This window comes from Epinephelus moara, chromosome 23, assembly GCF_006386435.1.
Source record: "Epinephelus moara isolate mb chromosome 23, YSFRI_EMoa_1.0, whole genome shotgun sequence".
NCBI classification, from domain to species: Eukaryota; Metazoa; Chordata; class Actinopteri; order Perciformes; family Serranidae; genus Epinephelus; species Epinephelus moara.
Window position 1 is genome coordinate 22,290,083 of NC_065528.1, and position 22,753 is coordinate 22,312,835.

Genomic DNA, 22,753 nt, shown 5'->3' on the forward strand with positions numbered 1-22,753 from the left:
GTTGAATAATGCCGCTTTAGATTGTACTACTTAAACACGGCAATTTTCTCATTGCTGATGAGACAGGCGGCATTCCCCTTAAACTCAATGAAGAAATAATCAGTCTCCCACTTCTCCTGAAACACTCTGTGCTCAGCATCAACCTTTCTTTTGGCCATTGTAGGCTACAACGTTTGATAGTGTTAGCAGTGTGCCAAATGTTTGTTTCAGGTGTGGTGATGTGTTCAAGGGTCGGGGGATGATGCGCTGAAGGATCAAAAACAGAATCGGGCATTTTTCCTCAGTCGCACAAGGCTGCGTTCAAGGCCTGCTGCGTTCACGGCCGCAGCGGGCTGGATTTCACTATAAATTGATATCAAATAGCAGGCCGTATAGAATGGTCTGGAGGGCCGTGACTGGCCCCCGGGCCATGAGTTTGAGACCCCTGCTCTAAAGTATCTTGTTTCAAATTAGATTTGAATTTATACCGATTACAAAGTCCTCGAAAGTAATTGAAGTATGTGTTTCAAATACAAGTAACAGAAATACTGCCCATCTCTTATTACCGGTTTGCGTGGAGGCTTTACACAGAAATGTAGAGTGCCAGAGAATCTCAGGCTGATTGAGAAAAATAATCACGTACATTTTTTATTTTGCGCTCAGTTTGAGATGTATTTATGAATTACCTTGAGTTTGATCTTCAGATCCAGATATATACATAGTTTTACTTACGTATTTATTGTTCAGTTCATTTTCTTAGTAGTACGTTTGCTTATCTATGATATTGAAAAAAAAAAAAAAAGCAACTGGACAGAGAATCTCCCCTTTATTTTTTAGTTAAGGCGAGACTTTTTACACAAACTTCCATTAAGAAAATTGTTTCAAGTTTCGGTTATAGTAATAAAACGTTTGTCTGACTGATATCGACGGTTATCATACCGTGAAAATCTACTGTTGCAACCCTGTTTCAGACATGGTAAAAAAAAAATTCCTGGGGTTTGGGGCAAAGACATATCGGCCAATTAATTGTCTATCGCCTTTTTCCTGCTCCAAACTATCGTCACGATATCGGCCTTTAACAATCCGCCATCAGTCGACCTCCACTGCGCATCCTTTAAAATGCACTGTATACTCCACCTACAAGTCGTCAATGAAAACGTTGAGCCACTCCTGGTTCGGAGAGGTCTTCAAAACAACTTTATTCACTTGTGGTTATTCCATACAGAGCACACAATAGCAAGCTATTAGCATTATTCTTCTTAACCCCATCCACAATCAAAATCAACAACCCCTCCCTCCCAAATCAAACAATAGTCTTGACTTGATCGACTCCAGACATTAGAGTCTTTGCTATTGTGCATGGTTAAAACATCACTTTTTGAAAATGTAATATACCAAATATTGCAGTTCATGTAAAAAATCTTTTTTTTTTCCAGAATATATATTTTTATATTACAGTACAGACTTTACAACAAATGATTGTGTTTAAATGCGTCTTTTATTGCATTAGATACTCAATTTACCTCCATTAAGCTCCAGCTTCAATAAGTTTATGCTAGTATACATTTCCAAAAGTGTTAGATTTGTCATTAAAATTAATATTATTATTATTATTTTTACAAAACAAACATATTTAAAACAATGTTACTGGTTTGTTATTTCTCTGCCAGTCATGAACAGACACTAAACAGACACATACATGCCATCTGAGGGTTCTTAATAAACTGATTTCTCCGAATGCCACCTATTGTTTACTCCTAATCAAGTTACGGAACAGTTTGGCTTTTGACAAAGTTCTTGTGTGTGAGTGTGTGTGTTTGTATGTGTGTGTACATGCATTTTGGTTGGTGCCGGTGTGTGTGTGTGTGTGTTCTACCTGGTCTAAGAACAGGAAGACGTAGAGCGAGCAGTGTGTATGTGCTTGATCACTAGATTCTGACTCAGAATTTGTCGTGGATGTTCACGAAACATAAATTGTGTCAGCAGCATGTACAGCAGTGTGTAATTAACTGATAGTTTGAGATCAATGGTATGCATGTCTGCGTGTGTGACTGTGTGTGTGTCAATATGTACAAAGATGTGTGCATGTGGTTGTACTGGTGGGAGTCTGTGTGCAAGAGTGTAAGGTATGTGTCTGTGTGGTTAAACGAGATCCCCGATGGGTATGCGGGGCAGGCAGACGTAAGCCTGCGGGGTCCTGCTGAGGTTGATGGGGTTGCCGTCCAGACGGATGTCCTCCAGTGCGTTCCTGATGTAGTTGAAGTCTTTCAGGTTGCAGAACGTGTCCTCGTGCATCATTTGAATATTGTTACGCTGCAATAGAAGACAGAGGAGGACATGTAGTGAGCTATAATCTCCGTGCATAATAGATTTGATTTGGTGAAACTGATTCTCGGAACAGAGAACTTGATCAAAGTCAGAACCACGATGCCTTTTAAAAAACAACAAAATAAGGGGTGCTACTCCTTGAAAGTGCTGACCATTCAACCATCCAATCCACACAGCAATAAATAAGTGTAATAGGTAAAAAACTAGACAAAGATTGTTCATGAATATTGCTTGAATATTGTTTGTCTGGGTTTTGATTTATCTGTAGTGCTCTCTAGAGGGCAGCAAGTCAAACAGATGGTATCCTGCGTAAGTACAGTCTTGATGATGGCCGAGGCTCTGCTGAGGTAGCAGGTGTCAGTGACCTCTTCCAGGGAAGGGTGAGCACAGCTGATGATTTTTTGTGCTGTGTTTATTACCCTCTGCAGAGCCTTTTTGTCTGCTGCTGTTCGGCCAGTGTACCAGACTGTGGTGCTTTTTTGACAGCAACTGAGGTGTTAACAGACAAGGTATCATATTCACAAAGCTTCCTAGCGCTAAGAGTTGCTCCTAGTGACAAGAACTCTTAGAATTGTGACGTTTTCTTAGAATTTCCCCTTAAAGTTTAAACTAGGTCCTTGTAAAGATAAGTTATTCACAAAGCATCTCAGACCTTAAAAGAGCCCCTAAGGTGCATTTTAGGCCAAAATCCATCACGAAGTACAGACAAGGCTTCAATTGTTGCTCTGGATTTGTGCGGAGCAGTGAGAGAGTTACACATCTGGAAATCAATACACCAGGTGGCAAGTTCGGCGGGATGACTTTAAAGCGATACATAGATATTAAATAAGCAGGGCAGGACAAGGCTGTTAAAGAGTGAGTGAAATGCTGAGATATAGGCCTATTGTGCATTTTAAAAAAGTTTTAACACCTCTTAAAATCAAGACGTCCTTGCAGCCCCCAGTGAAGCTTTGGCGACCCCTGGTGGGCGTTGGGCACCCTCAGTTGGGAACCAATTGACAAGAGCATGTGGCTTGAATTTTACATTTAAATACTTAAAAATACATTAAATACTTTCAGGTAACATGTCATCTGTGCAGAGTTTGCATGTTCTCCCCGTGTCAGCGTGGGTTTTCTCTGGGTACTCCAGCTTCCTCCAACAGTCAGACTCTAAATTGTCCGTAGGTGTGAACGTGAGTGTGAATGGTTGTCTGTCTCTATGTGTCAGCCCTGTGATAGTCTGGCGACCTGTCCAGGGTGCACCCTGCCTCTCACCCAGTGTCAGCTGGGATAGGCTCCAGCACCCCCACGACCCCTAACAGGACAAGCGGTTACAGAAAATGAATTAGAATTAATTAATGATAGCAAAGGTTACTGACCCCTGGTCTGGCCAGTGAAGTTGTGAAAGCTACCAGATCTGCTCGAAAAAGTCTGAGGAGGTAAAACTCCAGCAACACTTGGTGCTATACAGAGCAGCTTTATTGTCAGACCGACATGTTTTGGTGTGTGGCCTTTATCAGAGTCAGTTTGTTTTCATATGTGGAAAGAACAACCTAAATAGGATTCTGGGTTGGACACCAGCATCAGAAACCCTAATCATATTCCACACAGGCCACTCTAGGTTTCAGGGTTTCCTTTTTTTGGTGGCAAAATAAATACATCTTGTTTCATGAGCGGTTCAGTGACAGGAGCTTGCTGCCTCTGTGCTGACAATCTAACTGAAAGGATTCTGTTGTTTGAGCTGGCTACTTAAAGTTCATGCACATGCCCATGATCCTCCCACACAGGTGTCCTCACTTACTTTGCCTAATTAGACTACCTGTGAGTGTGTGTGTGTGCTCAACATTGATTGTCTTGCACCTGTGTTGCACCTTTCTCGTTTCAGTATAGCTCCACCCTCTTAAACATGAGCAGAGGTTTAATCAGACCAAATTGAAACACCTGTGTGGGTGGACAGCACCTGTGGTTAATTATTCCAGATTGCCCTCTCAGTTATTATTATTATTTATTAGAGACTTTTAATGTTGACCAGTTGTGAGGAGTGATGGGACATGAGGCCAAGGCATACGTATGTACCTGTAGGTGTAGAGATCGCAGGCTGTCTGGTAGAGGCACGGGGATGTAGTCAATGTGGTTGTCTGTTAGGTACAGGTACAGCAGGCTCGTCATATCCTGTGTACAAACAGAAAATACATAAGTCTCAGGCCTTTACAAACACATTTAGGTACACATTTTACATTTTAAGGTAGTGAAAGGAAGTTGTAAAAGTCAAAGCCTTCTCTACATATGATCATACATTTAAATACTTAAAATACACAGATCCCTCACTTAAATAAACCTGGCCGCTATTTGTCCACTTCAGCATCACATGATTTTAAAGTTTCGTAAACAGTTTTGTCATAGACTGATCACAAGTTTGAAATTACAAAAATTAAGTGCAAAACTTTTGTTTTTGCTCCCATTTTTACAGGTTTAAGTTAAAAATCTAACACCTTTTTTAATGCACTGAACTTAAATCTGTGAAAAATGAAATGAATGAATGAATTTTTCAGTGTATATAAAGGTAAAAAAAGAAGCAATCCAGTATTGAAGGTACTGTATATATAACTCTGGAGAAATATATCTTTCCCAGGTCATCAAATACTGATGCTTTGGGTTGGAAGTCGGACTGAACAACAAACCCAAGGCGTCTGTTTTTGACGACCCGGGTATGAGACTCAACTGTCCAAGCCCCAAAACAGTACTCCAGTGTGTTTAAAGGAGCCTGACCACTGCTCGATTTCTGATGTTGGTACTTATTATTGATGTCTGAGAATTAATAAAAATGGTGTATTGTCTGAAGTTATTTTTTTCCACTCATTTGAAACATTTTGTTGATATAAATATGATGTTTGTTTATACATTTGTTTTGTTATCTTGTGACCAAGAAGAGCACTGCAAAAGATGACAATAAACTTAACAGTGGAAATACATGTGCTTTAAAATATGTCTGCAACAAGCTAATGACAGATATATCATCCTTTATTGGTTGGTTAGATGTTTGGTCCAATTTAGGCCGTGACGCTGGATGACCAAAATTTAATTTCAGGACGTCTAATGCCAATGTCAATTTGATGTAGTATACAGACGATGGATGACATTGATATTTTATTGGTTTTAAGTTGTTTTGTTAAGTAACCAAAATTCAACGTCTTCCAAATGTTTAATGCCAGCGTCATCTTGAGTTAGAATAACAGCCTTATATCTACATATCATCAAAGTCTTACAAAATATCGTCAACCTGATTTTCATTCAAACAAAATTTAACATCTGTTCCGATGTAAGTGTCCCCTGCCTTTCTGACGTCACATAGACATCCGGTACCAGCTGAGTTGGGTTTGAGCGTGTGACAGAGATTGTAAGTATAAAGAATGTACATACCTTGAACGCCTCGTTGTGAATACCCTTGGTGCCAATGTTGTTATGGCTGGCATCGATCAGGCTCATGGTCTCTGGGAGAGCAGGCAGCTGTGAGACATGGTTTTCTCGAATAACCAGCTCCTCCAGCGCAGGCAGACCCAAAAATGCTTTGTCATCCACGGACTTGATCTCGTTGGCGGTTAAGTCGATCCTCTTCAGCTTGCCTGGAAGTAGATAAAAAAAGAAATAAAAAATCAAACAAACGAACCATCAACTTCATATTTGGTTCTGAATATTTTTTGTCTCATATTTATACATTTTCATCCAAACATACTCATGTTTGCAAAGTCGGACTTGTTGATCTTGGTGATTCTGTTGTAGCGAGCGTAGAAGTGAGTGGTGCCTTTGGGAAGAGGTGGAACGCTATCCAGCTTCAAGTCATCACAGTAGACCGAACCACCGAGGCACGTGCACAGCAAGCAAGTGGGCATACCTGCAATAAAAGAAGAGGACGAAGAGGAAGAAGCAAAAAGGGAGGGAATAAAATATGTAACAGTAAGAGGTGGAATGTATTTAAGAGGACAGCTGCTAAAAGATTTTTAATGTAACTTTAAAAAAATCCTTGTTATTGGTAACACCTCTCTCTGAGGCCGTTAATTGAACTGCAGTTAGCATACTGCTGCTCACGCTCCAGGGCTCGTACTCAGTAGCCAGCATGAGGCCTACTGACAATCCTGATGTTGATAGAAAGCTGGGAAATAAATTTCAATGATACTGTTGAATGAAAAAAAAATTATTGTCTTAAGTTGGCATCATGTATCATGTTTACTGGGAAGTAATTTTACAACTAACAAATCTGCACAGATAGTATTTTTTGCTAGCGATAACGTTGGCAAGCAATCAAGCTAAGTTAGCCAGCTAGCTGTAGACCTAACTATGCCACACTGCATTGATTTGGAGTTGGTTGCTTCATAACGTTAGCTGATAAAGCAAACGACTGACAACAAACAAATGACAAGATCAGCACTGTGGTGGTGTAGTTGATAAGGTGGGTATACGAGGTAGATGTGTAGGTAACCGTGGAGGAAGTGGGTATACTTTCCTATTTATTCCAATAGCTTTTGGGCTGATGGGAGGGTATAGCCTACTGTAAACAGCCAGTAGAACAGATGGGTATACCCACATATACACCACTGGGCAAGGTGGCCAATTTACCAGCCAGATTAGCCCTTGAGTCTGGATGAATTTACTTGGCTACTTCCTCAAAACAAGAGCAAATGATAGCCCAGACCTTCAGCACTGTAGCAACTCGAGTTCGGCCAGCACAAACCCCAGCCCTGAAGTTCACAGCAGGCTGGTGGTCAGCAGCAGCAACAAAGTCTGATCTGGCAGGTACTTAGGGTGGTCCGGGGTCAGACTCCTGGCACTTGGGCGCTAAGTCTTGCTCTGGCTGAATTTGAGTTGCTATAGGTCGCTAAGTGAAGGTCCATCTCTACCAGGCCGCTGCTGCAAAATGGCATACCTGCCAGAGATGGCTCTTCCAATTTTCGACCTTTTCTCCCTCTGTTCCCCCGATTGGTTATTTTTCCCACTAATCTCTCGATTTCATGGTGATATAGGCAAAACAAGGAAGGGAAGACCATTTGTGGAAATCCCAGAAAATCTCTCTCCTTTTCCCAGCCCAATGTTAGCAGGTATGTAACAGAAACAGCAGGTGTGGACTCGGTGTAGCAGTGGGCGTGACTTCATTTCTTAGCTAATGCAAGCTATTGTTGCACACTGTTAGAGCTGTAGTGGAGCTGAAGAAAGGTAAGGCACTTGCAAATGTGCATAACATCATATTCTTTGTACTGAAGTCCTTTCCATAGAAATCAGTCCTAAGGCTGCTAGAGATCAGAGAACGTTGGGCAAAGTCTAGGTTTTTAAGTAACATTGCAGCCTGTTCACCAACTGGCAACAACACAAGATTAATACTGGTTAAAAGTTGCATACCGAACCTGTAATTAAATCAGCCTCTAGCAACACACTAGACAAAATTTAATGAATCAGGATTCAGGATATCAGGATTTGCAAACAAGTTCCAAAGGGAAGTGACATTTTTATTATCCTTCTCTGAAGTCAGTACCTTTGTTGTTAAATACTGACCTTTCCTGTCAATCACAGGCTCATCAGGCTCGTCAGGTTCGCCAGAGCTCACTGACCCTTCTACACCGCCAGTACCCTCCTGAGGGGTTTCTGGTGTGGTCGGAAGCAGCCCCTCCTCTTGTTAGAGACAAGATTAGGTGTTAAAGAAACAGGTTAGGTCAGCATAGACGTGGAACAGGAAGTCTGGCAATCAGTAGCCCACTGTTTGCCGCAGTGATAAGTCACACACAGTATATTAGCAGTGTTAACCAAATGTTTGTGGCATTTAACTGATTGATGGAAGTTAAATGAAAATGTTTTGGGGTTAATAAGGTGAAATGTGATCTGCTGAGTGTTCACAAACAATATGTTCATTAGGAAAGAGCAAAATACACTTTTTGGGGAAGCTAGTTCAAATGGGTTTCAGTTCCGTCAATGGTGGGCTTCTTATTTTCCATTTTTAGGATGTATGTAGCTGCTGAATGGACACTGTGTACATAAACTTTAGCAGAATAGATGAATAGACTTGTTGTGCCGTCATATTTCAACATTGCTAGGACGCCCAGGAATATGCACCTTGGTGTTAATAGCCACATTGGATATTTTCACCAGGGTGTAAATAGCATTGTTGACTATTGACACCTGGGTGCTAATGGCATCTACCTAAAAGGATTCATTGTCTGCCTGGTCTAGCATCGGCAGTGGCACCTTGTTTTTGGTAGACATTTTGACATGTGAGGTACATACTTAAGTTATTACCTTGCCTTTAACATATCTCACGCAAGTCTAGATTAGATACTGACCTTTATCAGTGTCAGTCACCAGAGTTACCTCAGGGACCTCTGCGTCTCCTGAGGCAGAGACACCAGAAACTCCAGAGAAGTCTCCGGATTCTCCAGAGGCCCCTGAGGTTCCTGAAGCTCCTGAGAACTCCCCTGAAGCACCCGATGCCTCGCTAGGGATAGGCTCGGGAATGAGGGGCAGCTCCTCCTCTTGTTAGAGCCAAGGGTTGAGGTTAGGAGGCACGAGATTAGGAAGGTGGAGGGGTGAGATGGACAATCAATCAACCCATTAATCAATCACACTCACATTTTAGATGAGACAGGAAGTTAGAAGAACATTGATTATGAGCAACACAAATATGATAGCACAGAGTAAAACAAATAATAAGCAACATCAACATTTAACTACATTTAAAAATGACGCAGTTAAATGGAATTTAAGACAATAAATCAACATAAATCACAGAGTATGACAGGTTATATCTAAACTGATGAAGACACAGAGTGGCCTTACTACTTCTGTACTAACCTCCAGATATCAATGTTATCCCTGAGTCACCGGACTCACCAGAGTCCCCAGAAACCCCAGAGGCCCCTGAGATCAACAGATCTCCGGAGAACCCAGAGCCAGACTGGTCCCCAGAGCCCAGGGGGAATTCAATAGCAATTCCAGAGCCAAGGTCCCCAGAAGCTCCGGAAATATCTCCTGATCCTGAGTGATCCCCAGATATCAAGACATCCCCAGATAACAAGAACTCCCCAGATCCCCCAGAGGTAATGAGCTCCTCAGAGGCTCCGGAGATCAGGATAATATCACCAGAACCCCCAGAGCCGCCGGAGACCAGTAGGTCTCCTGAGCCTCCAGACCCAGGAGCCCCAGAAGCACCCGAGGCCCCAGACCCAACGGAGCCCCCAAAATCCCCGGACACATGAAGGATGTCAATGGGCGTCAGACGCAGCTCCACCTCTTGTTAGAGACAAGATTAGGTATTAATAAACAGACAGATGAAATGGATCATTAATCAGGTTTGGACCTCACAATGATGATTAGGTTAAGTTGACGAAGACAAATGGACACAGTGACTGAAAAGGACACATTTAACCATTAACAGCTAGTTAAATGGAACACATGCACATGGAAAAGATGATTGTTGAAGATGCAGGCGATGGGTTTAGAGAATAGATTAGTCTGTCTTTGCTTTGGATGTTTTTTTGGGTGCTTTTACTGCTCCATAGGCCCCAGGGAGGAACAAGACCCTCTCTTAAACCCAGTGAACCTTGGTTATCAAATGTCTCTATGCATATGGGTGTGTGCTTTTTCAGACCTTTCTGTGTCTCTGGGCCCATGAGAACCCCAGATCCCCCTGAACCCTGAGGGATGAGCTGGGGTGTTAGGGGCAACTCTTCTTCCACTTCCTCCTCTTCTTCTACTTGTTCTTCCAACGAGGCCTCCGGTACAGGGTAGTTATAGTCAGGTGGGGCCAGTGTTCCAATCTCTATCTGAGGAAAAGACAGCAGCAGTGAGTCTGTGAGTTTGAGATGATATTGGGCATCAAAAGCTCATGAATCCCCGACGTTGCTGTTATCACAGGGTAGTGCTCACACTGCCTGCTGCAGTGAGCGAACAAGAAGCAACTGAATTGGACTTGAGTCAAGACCTCCACCAACCAAGACCAATGTGTACGCTCCTGTGGATAGTTGGTCTTTGGTCTTCGGTGTGGTCATGAGTGTTAAGTGGTAACGTTGAAACAACATGGAACATGTGTTGTTTAAATGTTCTGAGCAATAAAATACAACACACTGACAATGAAGAGTAAAGGAAATGGATCAGGTGAGCCAGCAAATATGATTGGGAACTAATTATTCAGATTTTTCCAACACTACATGAATACAGCACAAGGCTACTGAGACACTGTAACATCTGCTACTTGCCCATCGATGAGCAAAATATTGTTGGTCAGTGACATTTCTGAACATTGTTTTGAGCTTACATAGCCTACCCTCATGCAACTGTACTATACCAGAGTGTCACAGAGCAACTGACACCATCAGAAAAGTGATATTTAGTGGGTTTTTTTTAAAATAATACATGAAATAAAACCCCAAATACTAGTCAAAGTAAGCACTTCGCTGTGTGTTGTTTCCATTTTTGCTCACCCTGATAACTAATTTTGCAAGGTGCAGGCGAAGTTTATCCTGATATTACTGTACACATGGAAAATAAAGGCCATGACCTTTGACTCTATTCCAAAATAAAATATTTAGATGCCACCTTAAGAAAATCACTGGAAGTTGGAAGCTAATGTCACAATGCGGTAAAATCTACTGTAAAATTAACCATGATTATGAGCAGATGATACAGCCCGGTTATTCAAAGTCTACCACTGATTTCAAGAGAATGATTAGAAATCTGGCAGTCCTATATTCAATTGAGTTTATGTAGTCACAGTATTTAGTCTTTTGATCTATCATTCAGCAGTGGAGAGTATCTCTGTATGGTTTGTTAACCTGACAGTACATTCAAAGGCCCAGATCACCCAACCTTTACAGACAGCCAGGAAGATCATGATGGGACCTAATCAACATCCTAGTCCTCAAGCTACCCCCCCCCCAAAAAAAACAAAGTCAGACAGGCCCAAAAACTCATCTCAGATCCAACTCATGTTCTCCACCCTGAGAATCAGCTCCTCCCCTCAGGCAGACAGTGCGGGGCTCCCCTTTAGCAGGCACCATCGTTTCAAACACTCCTTTGTCTCCCTGTCCATTAAAGCCCTTAACACCATGAAGGTGAAATATATGTATGCCCTACCTGTTGTCATTGATCACTGTTAGGCTATATATTGTACTATGTGCACACTTTTTCTAATGTTTTACTGTTGTTTTGCTGTGATTTTAACTGCAGACACTGTGATGTCCAAGGCAAATTTCCCACTGGGACAATAGTGTCTATCCTATTGAATCATCTCTTGGCTGTTTTCAGAATTTGAAAGCAATACTTCATATTTAGGCATAGACTGAATCATGGCGGGCAGCATGCAATTAATTATTCATACTATACCAGCACCAATGCACCAGTGTCTCCTGATATACCATTTTTTGTTTAGTCCTTCTTAGGCAAAAGTATTGATCCCATCCATTATACATCTTTCATCCTTTTATCTACATGTAGATCTACATGTAGGTGCCAGGTTAAAAAAGAAAAAGAAAAACATGACCTCTGTGGTTATCTTACTTTAGGACAAACACAAATTTGGCATGACAATCATGTAATGTGAGTATAAGTGGATACAGAAAATGGAGGATTTATTGATGGATTCCGCACATGCAAAGACTTTATAATCACCTCTCAGGTCTTCTTTTCTCTCACTCTACTGTGATGGATTCAAAGCAGTCAAAAGGTAAAAAACAAACAAAAAAAAAAACAGGAGAAGGTGGCACACCTCAACTGCTGTATTGACCAAGGACCATGGTACGACCCATGGGGATGATCAGCATCTCCACCACTAGATGGCAGCAAAGTGCACAGATTTTAGTATCCACTGTAGAGACAGCAATGACCACTCAGATCCAACAGTTCCTGTAGTACAGACACCAGCTGGTGACCACAGTGATAATAGTGATGAGCTTTTTCACTTGCCACCAACTCTTGGCCCTATCTGAATGTACATCTGCATATGAAATGTCTTTATCATAACAACAAATATCAGTAAGTAAGTAAAAAGTAAGTAAGTCTTTTCACAGACATAGGTCACAAAGTGCTTCACGAGCAATATACAACAAGAAATAAAGGACAGTATGTGAGCCACGTAGTTAAAAGCGCACAACGAGCAAAACTATTTGCACACACATATGCAAAAGAACACTGACAGAAATCGTGGCACCTGGAAAAAATGTTTCATTTTTATCTTTATATGGATCCAATTAGGAACTCTTTTTATATCTTTTTTATCTCATTTATACCATGGCCTTTTGAGGGAGCTCACTTTTGTTAATGGCGGCGAGGCTGGGGTGGAGTCGTGCCTCAAAGAAAAGACTGATTATGGCTTTTAATGCAATGAAACATTCACAGCTGCAAGCATGTAGACTTACTTGCTTTATGTCTGCACATTGTTTTTTTCCTTTGAGTTAAAGTGAGTGAAGTGTGTGATACTAAGCCGACACGCTTTGATGGTGATGGTAGGAATAGCATGGATGTGGGCATCTTTATTAGAGTTAATTGGAGATGAATCACACTCATGCATGATTCAGGTATCAATAATAGCCTAAATTACTCATGACTGATGATGATACAGACACAGAAAAACAGAAATGCAAAAATATTTTAGAGACCCCCCCCTAAAATTTCCCAAAGCTGAGCTCCCCCTGCTCCCCTGTGGTTCACACCCTGTCTCATTGGTTATGAACTGAGGACAGGAAAAAGGTTGTTTCCAATCCAACTTCAATGTCTGACATAACATCATGGCGTCTTTATTGAAAGGTTTTCACATCATCCCACTATATTAAGAAGCATTTTATATTTTCTCTTTCTTTATAGTCTGTTTAGTGCCCTCTGACAAACTGCAGTACACAACCATGTCAATGTCTTCTCTAGCTCATTTCAAAGTATCATATTACTTTATAAACAAAGGCTTAGCAGCATGCACGGTTTATGTTGGGAAATAAATTAAAAGAAAGCTCCGCCAAACCGACCAAGAATTACAGTACTTTGTGGTTCCTTCATTAAAAGCTTCAGGTATATCCATCTGGTATTATAATTGCATTTACAGCCACTGCAGTCGCTGTTTGATGTTTGATCAAACATGCAGTTCTTTCCGTCTCCAGACGAGGGCAATGAGCCCCCACACACCGCCACAGGTAATACCTGACACCCTCTCACGCCCAACACGGCTGACTCAACCCTCCAAATAGGGAATGGTCCTTGTGGAACCAAGACACACATGGTAGCTGCAAGAATCCATATTTTCAGCTACTCTCAGCCGCAGTAATCAGATGTGAAAGAGGTACCAAAAGTGAACTTAAATCTGCACGATAAGTCAAGTCAAACAGCCTTTAAGTGACAGAAGAGGTATAACCGAATAAAGTCATGCACAGACTTAAAATGCAGCAGTGAAGAGATGTCCAGTCACATTTTAAAGCTTGGCAGAGACACAGTTCGTGATACAACAAGGTAGGCCTTTGAAAAGTCTTGCACAGAGAGTTTGCTCGCTGCAGCTTTTCCCTTCATTTCCCCCTTTCCCCAAAGCAAACATATACACCCGAGGGGAAAGAAGAGGCGAAAGGCTGGCAACCAAAAATACTGAGAAAAAAAAGCTCTGGAAACAGCATGGGAATACAGAATGCACAGGGAGAGACGCTCAATGTGAGCATCAAGCCGACGCCAAATGTTATGTTGCTGCTACAGCATACAGTGTATCAATCAGTAGGTGCATTCAGCACTGTAAGTACAGTTTCAGACTCCCATTGGCTCAGCTGCATCCTTTATAACAAACAAAATGACAGAACGAAATCACCCGTCTCATGGTTTCTCCCCAGATACTGCACATCATGTACAATATCATGTTAATGCATATAAAGTCTTGAGTCCAGTGAAAAACCATGTGGCAAATTATGAGTCACATTTCCAGCCCAGAGCGAATGCCAGCAGAATCTCTGCACTCTGGAACTTAAAGGAATAGTTCAACATTTTGGGAAATGATCTGGATGAGAAGACTGACGACACTGTACTGTGAGTATGTACACAGGCCGCAGGAACTTTGTTTTTACACTTTGGTTTTTGTACAGATTAAGCAAGCAAGACATATCCTGTTAATCAGTGAGCTTTAGAGGTGCTAGTAGGCAGATTTGGTTACCTTTGGACCACAGATGCCCCCAGAAATTTTTCTTAAAGAATACTTCACCTCCTTGGTGAACGAAGAATCCACAAAAAGTTCCTTCATGAACTGAAGTCACTGGGATCCACATTTAACAACAGCAAAACTATATCAAAAATCTTTTTTAAAACTCTCACACAATTCATGCAGTATAATCCAGGTGTCATTTATCCAGTCGTATGCTCAGTACCTCCCAAACAGACAGACCTTTCTGACAAGGAACTGAACTGAAAGGGAAACTTCCTCTACACTCTCTTCAAAGCCAGACCCCATTGACAAAAACAGTAATTTTACCTCACTGAACACTGGAGCTGCTGCTGGTCTGTTGCTGCCTCGATCACTTAGTTTGTGTTACTGTGTGACTTTGGAGAATCTGAACTAACACTGTTAAGCCCCGAAGTCACGGAATTAAAATAAAATCAAGGCAGTGGCAGACCAGAAGCTTCCATGATCTGCAAGGTAAAATGATTGTTTTTGTCAATGGAGTCTGGCTTTGAAGAGAGCATGAAGAAGTTCCAGTTTCAGTCTTTAATAATATCTTTATTTAGTGAAAATGCATGGGACATAAGAACAACTGCGCATAATGCATGAAACATTACAATATTAAACAGTTCCGTCTCCGCATTTATCTCCAGGCACGCTACTTAGCCACGCGTGAGACTGTTTGTACGGACATGTTTTAAATTGTAATGCTTTAGTGAAAATGCATGTGCAACGACTGAGCATACAAGTGGATTATGAGAACTGGACTATACAAATAGATGTTTAAATATAGTTTTGTTGTTGTTAAACGCAGACCCTGTTTTCTTAAATTCATGAAGAATTTTCGCCTTTTTTGGATTCTTCGTTCACCGTGGAGGCATATGAAAAAATGAAAGTTTTCTTTACAAATTTAATGCAACATGTGAGTAATTGACATACAAATAAATGGTCATTCTGTAGGTAAGGATTCCTTTAAGGGTCAGGCCACATGGAGCCACTGAAAATCTTGGGGTGGCTCATCAAAACTAAAAGCCATAGCTGAATTTCAGGAATTCTATTTTTGTGGTATATAGGCTAGTTTAGGGGTCGCCAACCTTTACTATCAAAAGAGACACTTTTGACCAAAAATTTGTCTGGAGCCACAAAACATATTGAGTCTTATTATGAAGATAACACAGACTATTGCGTCTAAAATAGCCTACTAACATAACTAACAGGTCTAAATGAGCATTCATTAATAAGTTGTAGCACAAGGTGGTGACCCTGCAGTGGGCTGGTGGTGAAAGCAAATTAATCTTTCCACCTATTATTAATGTCTCTATTTTCCTCCGAGACTTTTACACTTTTGATTTGGAGTCCATAGCTAGATTCAAGGCTAGCCACCACTACTGAGGCCTATTTAGACCTGACCTCAGCACCACAAGGTGAAAATTGTATAAGGAGGCCATGGCCCCCCCTGGCCACCTCTTGTGGGCACCACTGCTTTGGACAATGCAGGGCCAGTTGTTTCCCCCTGCTTCAAGCCTTTATGCTAAGCTAAGCTAACAGTAGCTTTATATTAACACACATAGATGAGAAAATTGATACCGCTTTCATGTCTAAGTCCCAGAAAGATAAATACAGACAAAAAAGTCCTTGTATATTTAAGTAACATTATTTAATATAAGCAAACGCGATTCTGATATTAATTACTGGATAAGAGTGAAACATGTATGTTGTATTTATTCAAGTATTTTCCAAGTTAGGCATAGAAAGAAGAACTTCAAGTGGCTGAAATAATAAAGAGTACTACCTCAGAGCCTGATGTATCAAAATGACAAAAGAGAGATTTAAGGTGTTGGTGAAACTAAGAAGACGCCCACATGAATCTAAATCGGCTATTAAAGCATTTGCAGAGACTTTTGAAAGCAGCAGACTGAGGACGATTTGCTTGGATAACATCGCAGATGAGCCTTCGCTTCTCTCAAAAGAGACAAGCCCTGAGGAGAAAGGAGAGAAATGCCGAAAGAGAGCTGGATGTGGAAAGTGAGGAGTCAGCATTCCAGAGGCATGGAGCTCATCATCGCTTCATTTCTCCCCTGACATCTGATGTGTGTGTGAATAAAATCCATTTAATCCTCACTTTTATTTAGCAACCAGCCTATGTGAGGAGCTGCCCTCTCACCTTTAACTGTGTCGACAGCAGGGCGATATTATCAACACACAGTCACGAGTCAAAACTTTGTGTTTCTTTTTCTGTGTGAACAACAAGATGGAAAAAATCTAGTAACTCTAACCGTACTGTTTCATAGACGCCCACAAATTCTTATGCAATGTGCTGTGTCATATCCAGGCTTGTTAAACATCATCAAAGCTGTTCCCCTTCAACACATTACAACTTTCCCACACTGAACATGGTCATGTCTGACACTCAGCTGCAAAACTTTGCACAACAGAATTTAATCCTTTTTAACTACAGGCAAAATGCTTTTTGCAATAGTAGATGGAAATAAATCTACTACATCCTGTCATATTTGCTAAATCTGCGTCAGATTGTGGGATTGTTCTCAGAAAACAGCAGTGGTGTGAGCGCAGTCCACATCAGGTTCAAGTTACACCGCTGGCTCAGAAGAAGCCTGCTGAAAATTTGATGTGGATCATCGTGCCATCTTGACATCGCCTTGGCCTCATTTCCGTGTTACAAAGAGGTATAAACAGGAACATGAAATATGGCTAAAGCTCGCCATCCCAGCATGCCCTGCAGCCTTGCCACATCACAGTCAACTTGAGCTGATTTAGAGGGCACTTCTGGAGTCCATCATGCAGCTGGTAACCCTTTCTGCTTCTGTTCTCCACTCATCTTTAGAAGCTGTGGTGCTTTGCAGGATTTGAGTGAGAACACAGTGATCCTTGAGTTTGAGCACATGGAGAGAATGCTACATTTGTGGTTAGGTCTTATTTGAGAGGATGCATCTTCCCAGTATTTGTTTGTGTTGCTAAACCAAAGTTCATAGAATTCTAGCGTTTAATACCAGAAGGTAAAAAGGTAGCTTGCACACAGATCATCAGGACCAGGCTCGGACTGGCCATCGGGTAACTTTGGCAAACACCAGATGGGCTGGCCCACCGTGTCAGCCACCAGCAATATTGGAAAAAACATTGCAGGGCAATAAATAAGAAAAGAAAGAAAGAAAAGGACTTGCCAACTGTGGACCACAAGGTGTTAAAACAGCCCATCTGATTAGGGGTTACTTGGTCCCAATAAGGCAGGTGCAGTGGTACTGACTGTCGTCACCTCCCCCCACCCCTTCAAGTGGATTAGATGAAACCACGACAAAAAGAGTGGAGAAAGTTGAATCAAAATACAAATTTGATGGATAAATGAGCTAAAAAATGAAAAATTGGAGCAGAAAAAAAAATGTACTCGAGGCTGATGCTGCATTTTTTTTTAAGATTGCACATGTATTCAGAAATAACGCAACTGTTTAAGATTGCACATGTATTCAGAAATAACGCAACTGTCGATGTTGTTAGTGTCAAGGAAAATCTTGCTAACGTTAGCAGCAGTGATAATGATAACAACAGTCTGCTGTCGACATCAAATAAAGAGCAGGAACATGGGCAAGCAGAGGCCACTATCAAGGACCTCCATGTGACTGTGTTAACAGAGCTAGCAGATTTATCTAGCTCTAGATCGATCTATCGTTAGGCCAGAGCATGGGCCAGAGAAACAGAGAAGCCTAACATGGGCCAGGAACAAGGAGAAGAGGTTGTTGCCTGCTGCTGAGGACCAGTGACATGACTTCTCAGCAGGTGATACTGCTAGTGCTAGGCTAGTCCATGTAGTGACAATTTATGATGCTAGCTAGTGCCAACACATTCTCACTTCGACCTCGTTACTTTTTGAAGTTCGGTCATGGACTTTCCATGGCGAGATATGATGTGCAAGGTACCCTGGGTGGGTCAGCTGTTGACGTTCTGGGACGCTGTGTTTTTGTCCTTCAACAAAAATGCATGTGGTTACGTTTAGTCAACACACGCATGTGGTTGGGTTTATGAAAAAAGAACAGGGTTTGGCTGTACAATCTTAAGTGAAGCAAACACCGGCCTCCTGGGTGAAAGTCCGTGGTTGTGCGACCCTTCCGCCCTTGCATTCCACTGCCTCAACTTTCATTGTCATCCTACCACATTTCCCCCTGGTGCTGTTAAACAATAATGGTGACATATCATGCCAACGTGAAAGGACGGCTTTTTCATCAGTGTCGGATTTCGATGACTTCGGAGTGGGACCGGGTTGGTACTGCCGGTGCTAATGCTGTACCACTCAGATGGCTTAAACTTATCTATTATCTTTTCAACCAGTTTATTCTGGCAATGTCAAACACAACATGCTAACAGGCCACCAGGCCAAAACGTTAGCATATTTTGTTTGACATGGCCAGAATAAATTGGTCAATGTGAGCCCTAAAAAAAAATCTGTGTGTGTGTTATGTTTTTACTTTGAATACTCCATCTGTGTTTCCTGTATTTTCCCTCTTTACCTGTTACTGATATATGTATGCATATAGTGATTTATTAAATGTAGGTATATAAAAATATATCCATCGCTGGGACATAAATATTGTCTGATTCCACGTATAAAACGACTCCAGATGCAGATGATTTCAGCCTGTTTAGACTCTGTGCCATTTAACTTATATCGTGGCTGGCTAAGGTATAAGAGTGAAATATTTTGGCCACAACGAAGCATAAAGCTTGAGAGCAGTTTCCAAATGGGCACAGTTGGTATCAGCAGGATGCCTGTGTGCTCCATGAACTCGGTGACCTCGGTTCAAAACAAGCAAATCTGCCAATATTACAACGTCACGACTTTGACTTGTGTATTTGGAGGAAAACTGAGACTTCTGGGTATTATGGTGCTCGGCATATTTTTAAATGTGAGTTGTATATCATGTTGATGATAGATTTTAAATTCTTTGTCTTTCTCCAGAAGGTTATTCAACCCAGTTGCCAGAATAAATGTTGCATTGTATGCTTCTGCAAACCATGGATGTGTAACATTTGTACTTTTGTTTTTGTTTAAATTTTCAATTTGATGTTGTAACAGCGTTGTGGTTAGCGTGCGGTTACGTTTAGGCACAAAAAGTGCTTGATTAGGGTTAGGGAAAAGATCATGTTTCGGCTTAAAATATTTGGTTTGGTCGAAAAAAGGCTGGACATGTCCTGAACTCCGATGAAAAGCAGCCACTTCTGTTGGTTCTATTGTTCAGCAGTGGTCAGCCGCTGTCTGCTGTCTGCTGTCTGGCAGCTGTCTCACCTAGGTATCACAACATCCACCATCCCCTCCTCCTTCTGATGAGGAACTCAGCTCATATACATGAAATCTGAACTATGTCATATGTATGAAAAGTACAACTGTAAGATATCAGTGGTTTGCAGAAACATACAATGCCAACACTTATTCTAGCGACTGGGCTGGTTTTCCAGCAACCACTCAACTTCAAATGGCACACAAGTGTCTTAAGTGTCCCTTAAAACACTATTATAAGTACAGCATAAAAGAGACTATGTCAAACCAGTTAACTGATAAAAGTAAAAACTATATGTCAATCACAATTCTTACCTGAGGATCATCAATCGTCAGCCCATCTTCATAGTCATAGATATCCTGGTTCTCCAAATTTAAATTGTCTAGATCCACATCATAGTTGGCACTGTCGTACGTGTCCAAGTCCGCTTGTCGGGAAAATCTGGGGCCCGCCACCACCGCTTTGAGGACGAAGAGTCCCAACACGAGCCGCACGAGCATCCTCATAGTGTCGTCCACCTTGACATGGACAGAGAGATGTGAGGTCAACATGGGGACGTCCAATCAAACATGCAGTACAAGACTGACGGTGAGTTTTTACTTGTTCACTGTTGTATTGATTGTCATTTGTCCCATTTAACAAGTAAAATGCTGCAGTGAAAAAGGAACGGACATGCAGACATTGACCCTTTACAATACACTATACCACTACAGTTCAAAAGCATACGTTACAAATACGGATAATAACAGTTTTTGAAATGCTTTAATGATTATAAGATGCCATAGTGGATAAAAAAGCATCAAAAATAGCGCTTGTACATCAAAAATCTTCCCAGCAAACATCCCCCCTGGACCTCCCCTCCCTACAGGGGTATGGGCTGAGCCCCCGCTGTCCTCAAATCCTAGGAACGCCCCTGTCAGAACTGAGGACAGGCTGTGTAATAAAACATAGCTCCACATACTGTAAGTACACTTCAACAAGGCATGTCTTCATGATATTAGCTGCATAACCAGCGTATGGTACCACAGACCAGGATTTGACATTGTGTCACATCACGAAGGTCAGTGATTTCATTACTGAGGTGCAGACAGCTTGAGGGACCGAAATATGAGGGCGTCTTGCCTCGCCGTAGCCAGAGGCTCACTGTTCCAGGGAGCAGCCATCTTGGCCCAAATCAGTGCTCGCCTGTGGCGTGTCAAAGGTCAGAAGTCAGAGTTGATCTGATAAGAAACCATGGGAACATTTTCATGAGTCTGCAGCGCTGAACACTTTTAAGAAATCTGCTTTCGGCTTGAAGGATTTTTTGGGTTTAAATGTATTTAACGGAGGATTTTGGAGTTGCATCTTTTCCCAATAAAACACTGTTAAAGCTGCTTTTCAATTTCTGTTTTTGGCTTCAATTATTTCTCATAATCGCATCCAAAAAGACTTTGGCAGAAACACGCAGCAAAATTCTTGGCATCAAACTTGAAATGAAGGCAAAGACAAGAGGGTCTTTTTTACTTGAAACTAAAATTAGTGTGTATGATTTTGGGTGCAGATCCACCATGTGCTGCCCTGACCCAGAAACAACTGTTCATAATCTTGTTCATTTCCTCGGCAGCACAGATCTGCTCAGCTTAACAAGGCGGATTGAGTTCATAAATGTGAATCCTGAGTGGGAAGTACTAATAAGATTAGCATACGTTAATTACCGCTAAATTGCACTGCAGACATTAGGCGTAGGAATTAATCATGTGTCAGTGGATGCACGCTAATAGCAGGTGTAGCCACATGTCAGCAGCCGTGAGACAGATGAAGTGAAATCAAAGAGTTTAAAGAGAGTCCTCAAGGCCGGGGCAGAGAAACGGAGAGCAAGGGAAGAGAAGAAAAGAGTGAGACGGGGGTGGGGGGGAGAGACGTGGACAAGATGTTGGCCCTCAGGGTTAGATGGAGAGAGTGAGGGAGGGAGGGAGAGAAAGAGAGACAGGTTTCTCTGCTAACCCGACCCCTCGCCCTTTACAGAGGGCCTTTATGAGGCCCGGTCGCTGCCTGTCTCAGCACTCAAACTCCAAATTCCACCGAGGTTTGTGGACAGGATGGCAGTGAGTTACGGCTGCAAGGTAAAGCTTCATTCAGCAGTGAGGGTGCTCAAACACACACACACTCACACAAACACACACACTCAGAAGGACACATCCTCTCACACAGATGCACACTCTGTCTTAACACACCTATCTTTCAGAGAGAGAAAACTGAGAAACCTCTGCTGCTATTTTTGGGATGAGGACAGATATAAAACAAAAAAAAGGGAAAAACACCTTCACGGGTTATTTGAGCCATGAATCAAATCTCTGTTGATATCAGAGGGATAATTATGCAAATCAATTCTGCCATTATCTCCTGGACACGTGAACTGAGTGCACCCTGTGGAGAAAAGGTGAGCCGACTGGTCAGCATCCTCACTGAAATAGACTTTGTGTCATGAGGCTATGAAATCCAGCATGGTCATACTGAAAGAGGGACTATGCTAGAGACAGAGGTGTGCTTATACAGGCCATCACAGTGTACAGTGTGTGGAAACTGTGTATGTGTGTAGCCTCCAGACTACCTCCGTGTTATGCTTGGCTCCGCGTTGGGCATTCCTGATATCCAGTGATTCTAGCCTCTTTGCCTTTAAACAAACTCGACAGTCGTCCCTTTGCTGCAGGCTGGACAACAACCTCGCAACGGGTATATTTGTGTCTTTGGACAAAATGTAAGAAATATAATATGTGCACATAATTCAGATTGTGTAAAAATGATATCAGCAACAAATAAGATTCTTTTTTTTCGAGCAAATAAAGTTCAACTCATTAAACCTCAAGAGGCAAATTTCATCTTGCATGATTAAGACAACAACATCTGTCAAAACTGCAAAATAAATCATAACGCCAAGGTTGTCACTAATCCAAAAAACACCTGTTGGACACTCACACCTGAATCACATCCACAGAAGCTTAAAAAACGTCCAGCCAACAGCCACCAACATTGCCAAAAGACA

At 41.8% G+C, this 22,753-nt stretch overlaps 1 protein-coding gene across 1 annotated transcript; it reads right to left on the reverse strand.

The window, feature by feature from the left end:
- Positions 1-1,458: 1,458 nt before the first annotated feature.
- On the reverse strand, positions 1,459-22,711 carry epyc (epiphycan). The gene is made up of 10 exons (XM_050036435.1): positions 22,687-22,711; positions 20,046-20,249; positions 9,917-10,091; positions 9,121-9,558; positions 8,613-8,801; positions 7,831-7,947; positions 6,020-6,178; positions 5,707-5,909; positions 4,363-4,458; positions 1,459-2,292 (listed from the first exon to the last, which is right to left on the reverse strand). Exons 2-10 carry the CDS (start codon positions 20,235-20,237, stop codon positions 2,122-2,124), a joined length of 1,740 nt encoding a protein of 579 aa, XP_049892392.1. The 5' UTR covers positions 20,238-20,249; positions 22,687-22,711; the 3' UTR covers positions 1,459-2,121.
- Between the last annotated feature and the right edge of the window lie 42 nt (positions 22,712-22,753).

Coding starts and splice junctions, on each gene's coding strand:
- epyc (XM_050036435.1), bottom strand. CDS start 20,237: ATGAGGATGCTCGTGCGGCTCGTGTTGGGACTCTTCGTCCTCAAAGCG. Junction 10,092..20,045: donor TGACGATTGATGATCCTCAG/GTAAGAATTGTG, acceptor TCTTTTCCTCAG/ATAGAGATTGGAACACTGGC. Junction 9,559..9,916: donor GGGCCCAGAGACACAGAAAG/GTCTGAAAAAGC, acceptor GTCTCTAACAAG/AGGTGGAGCTGCGTCTGACG.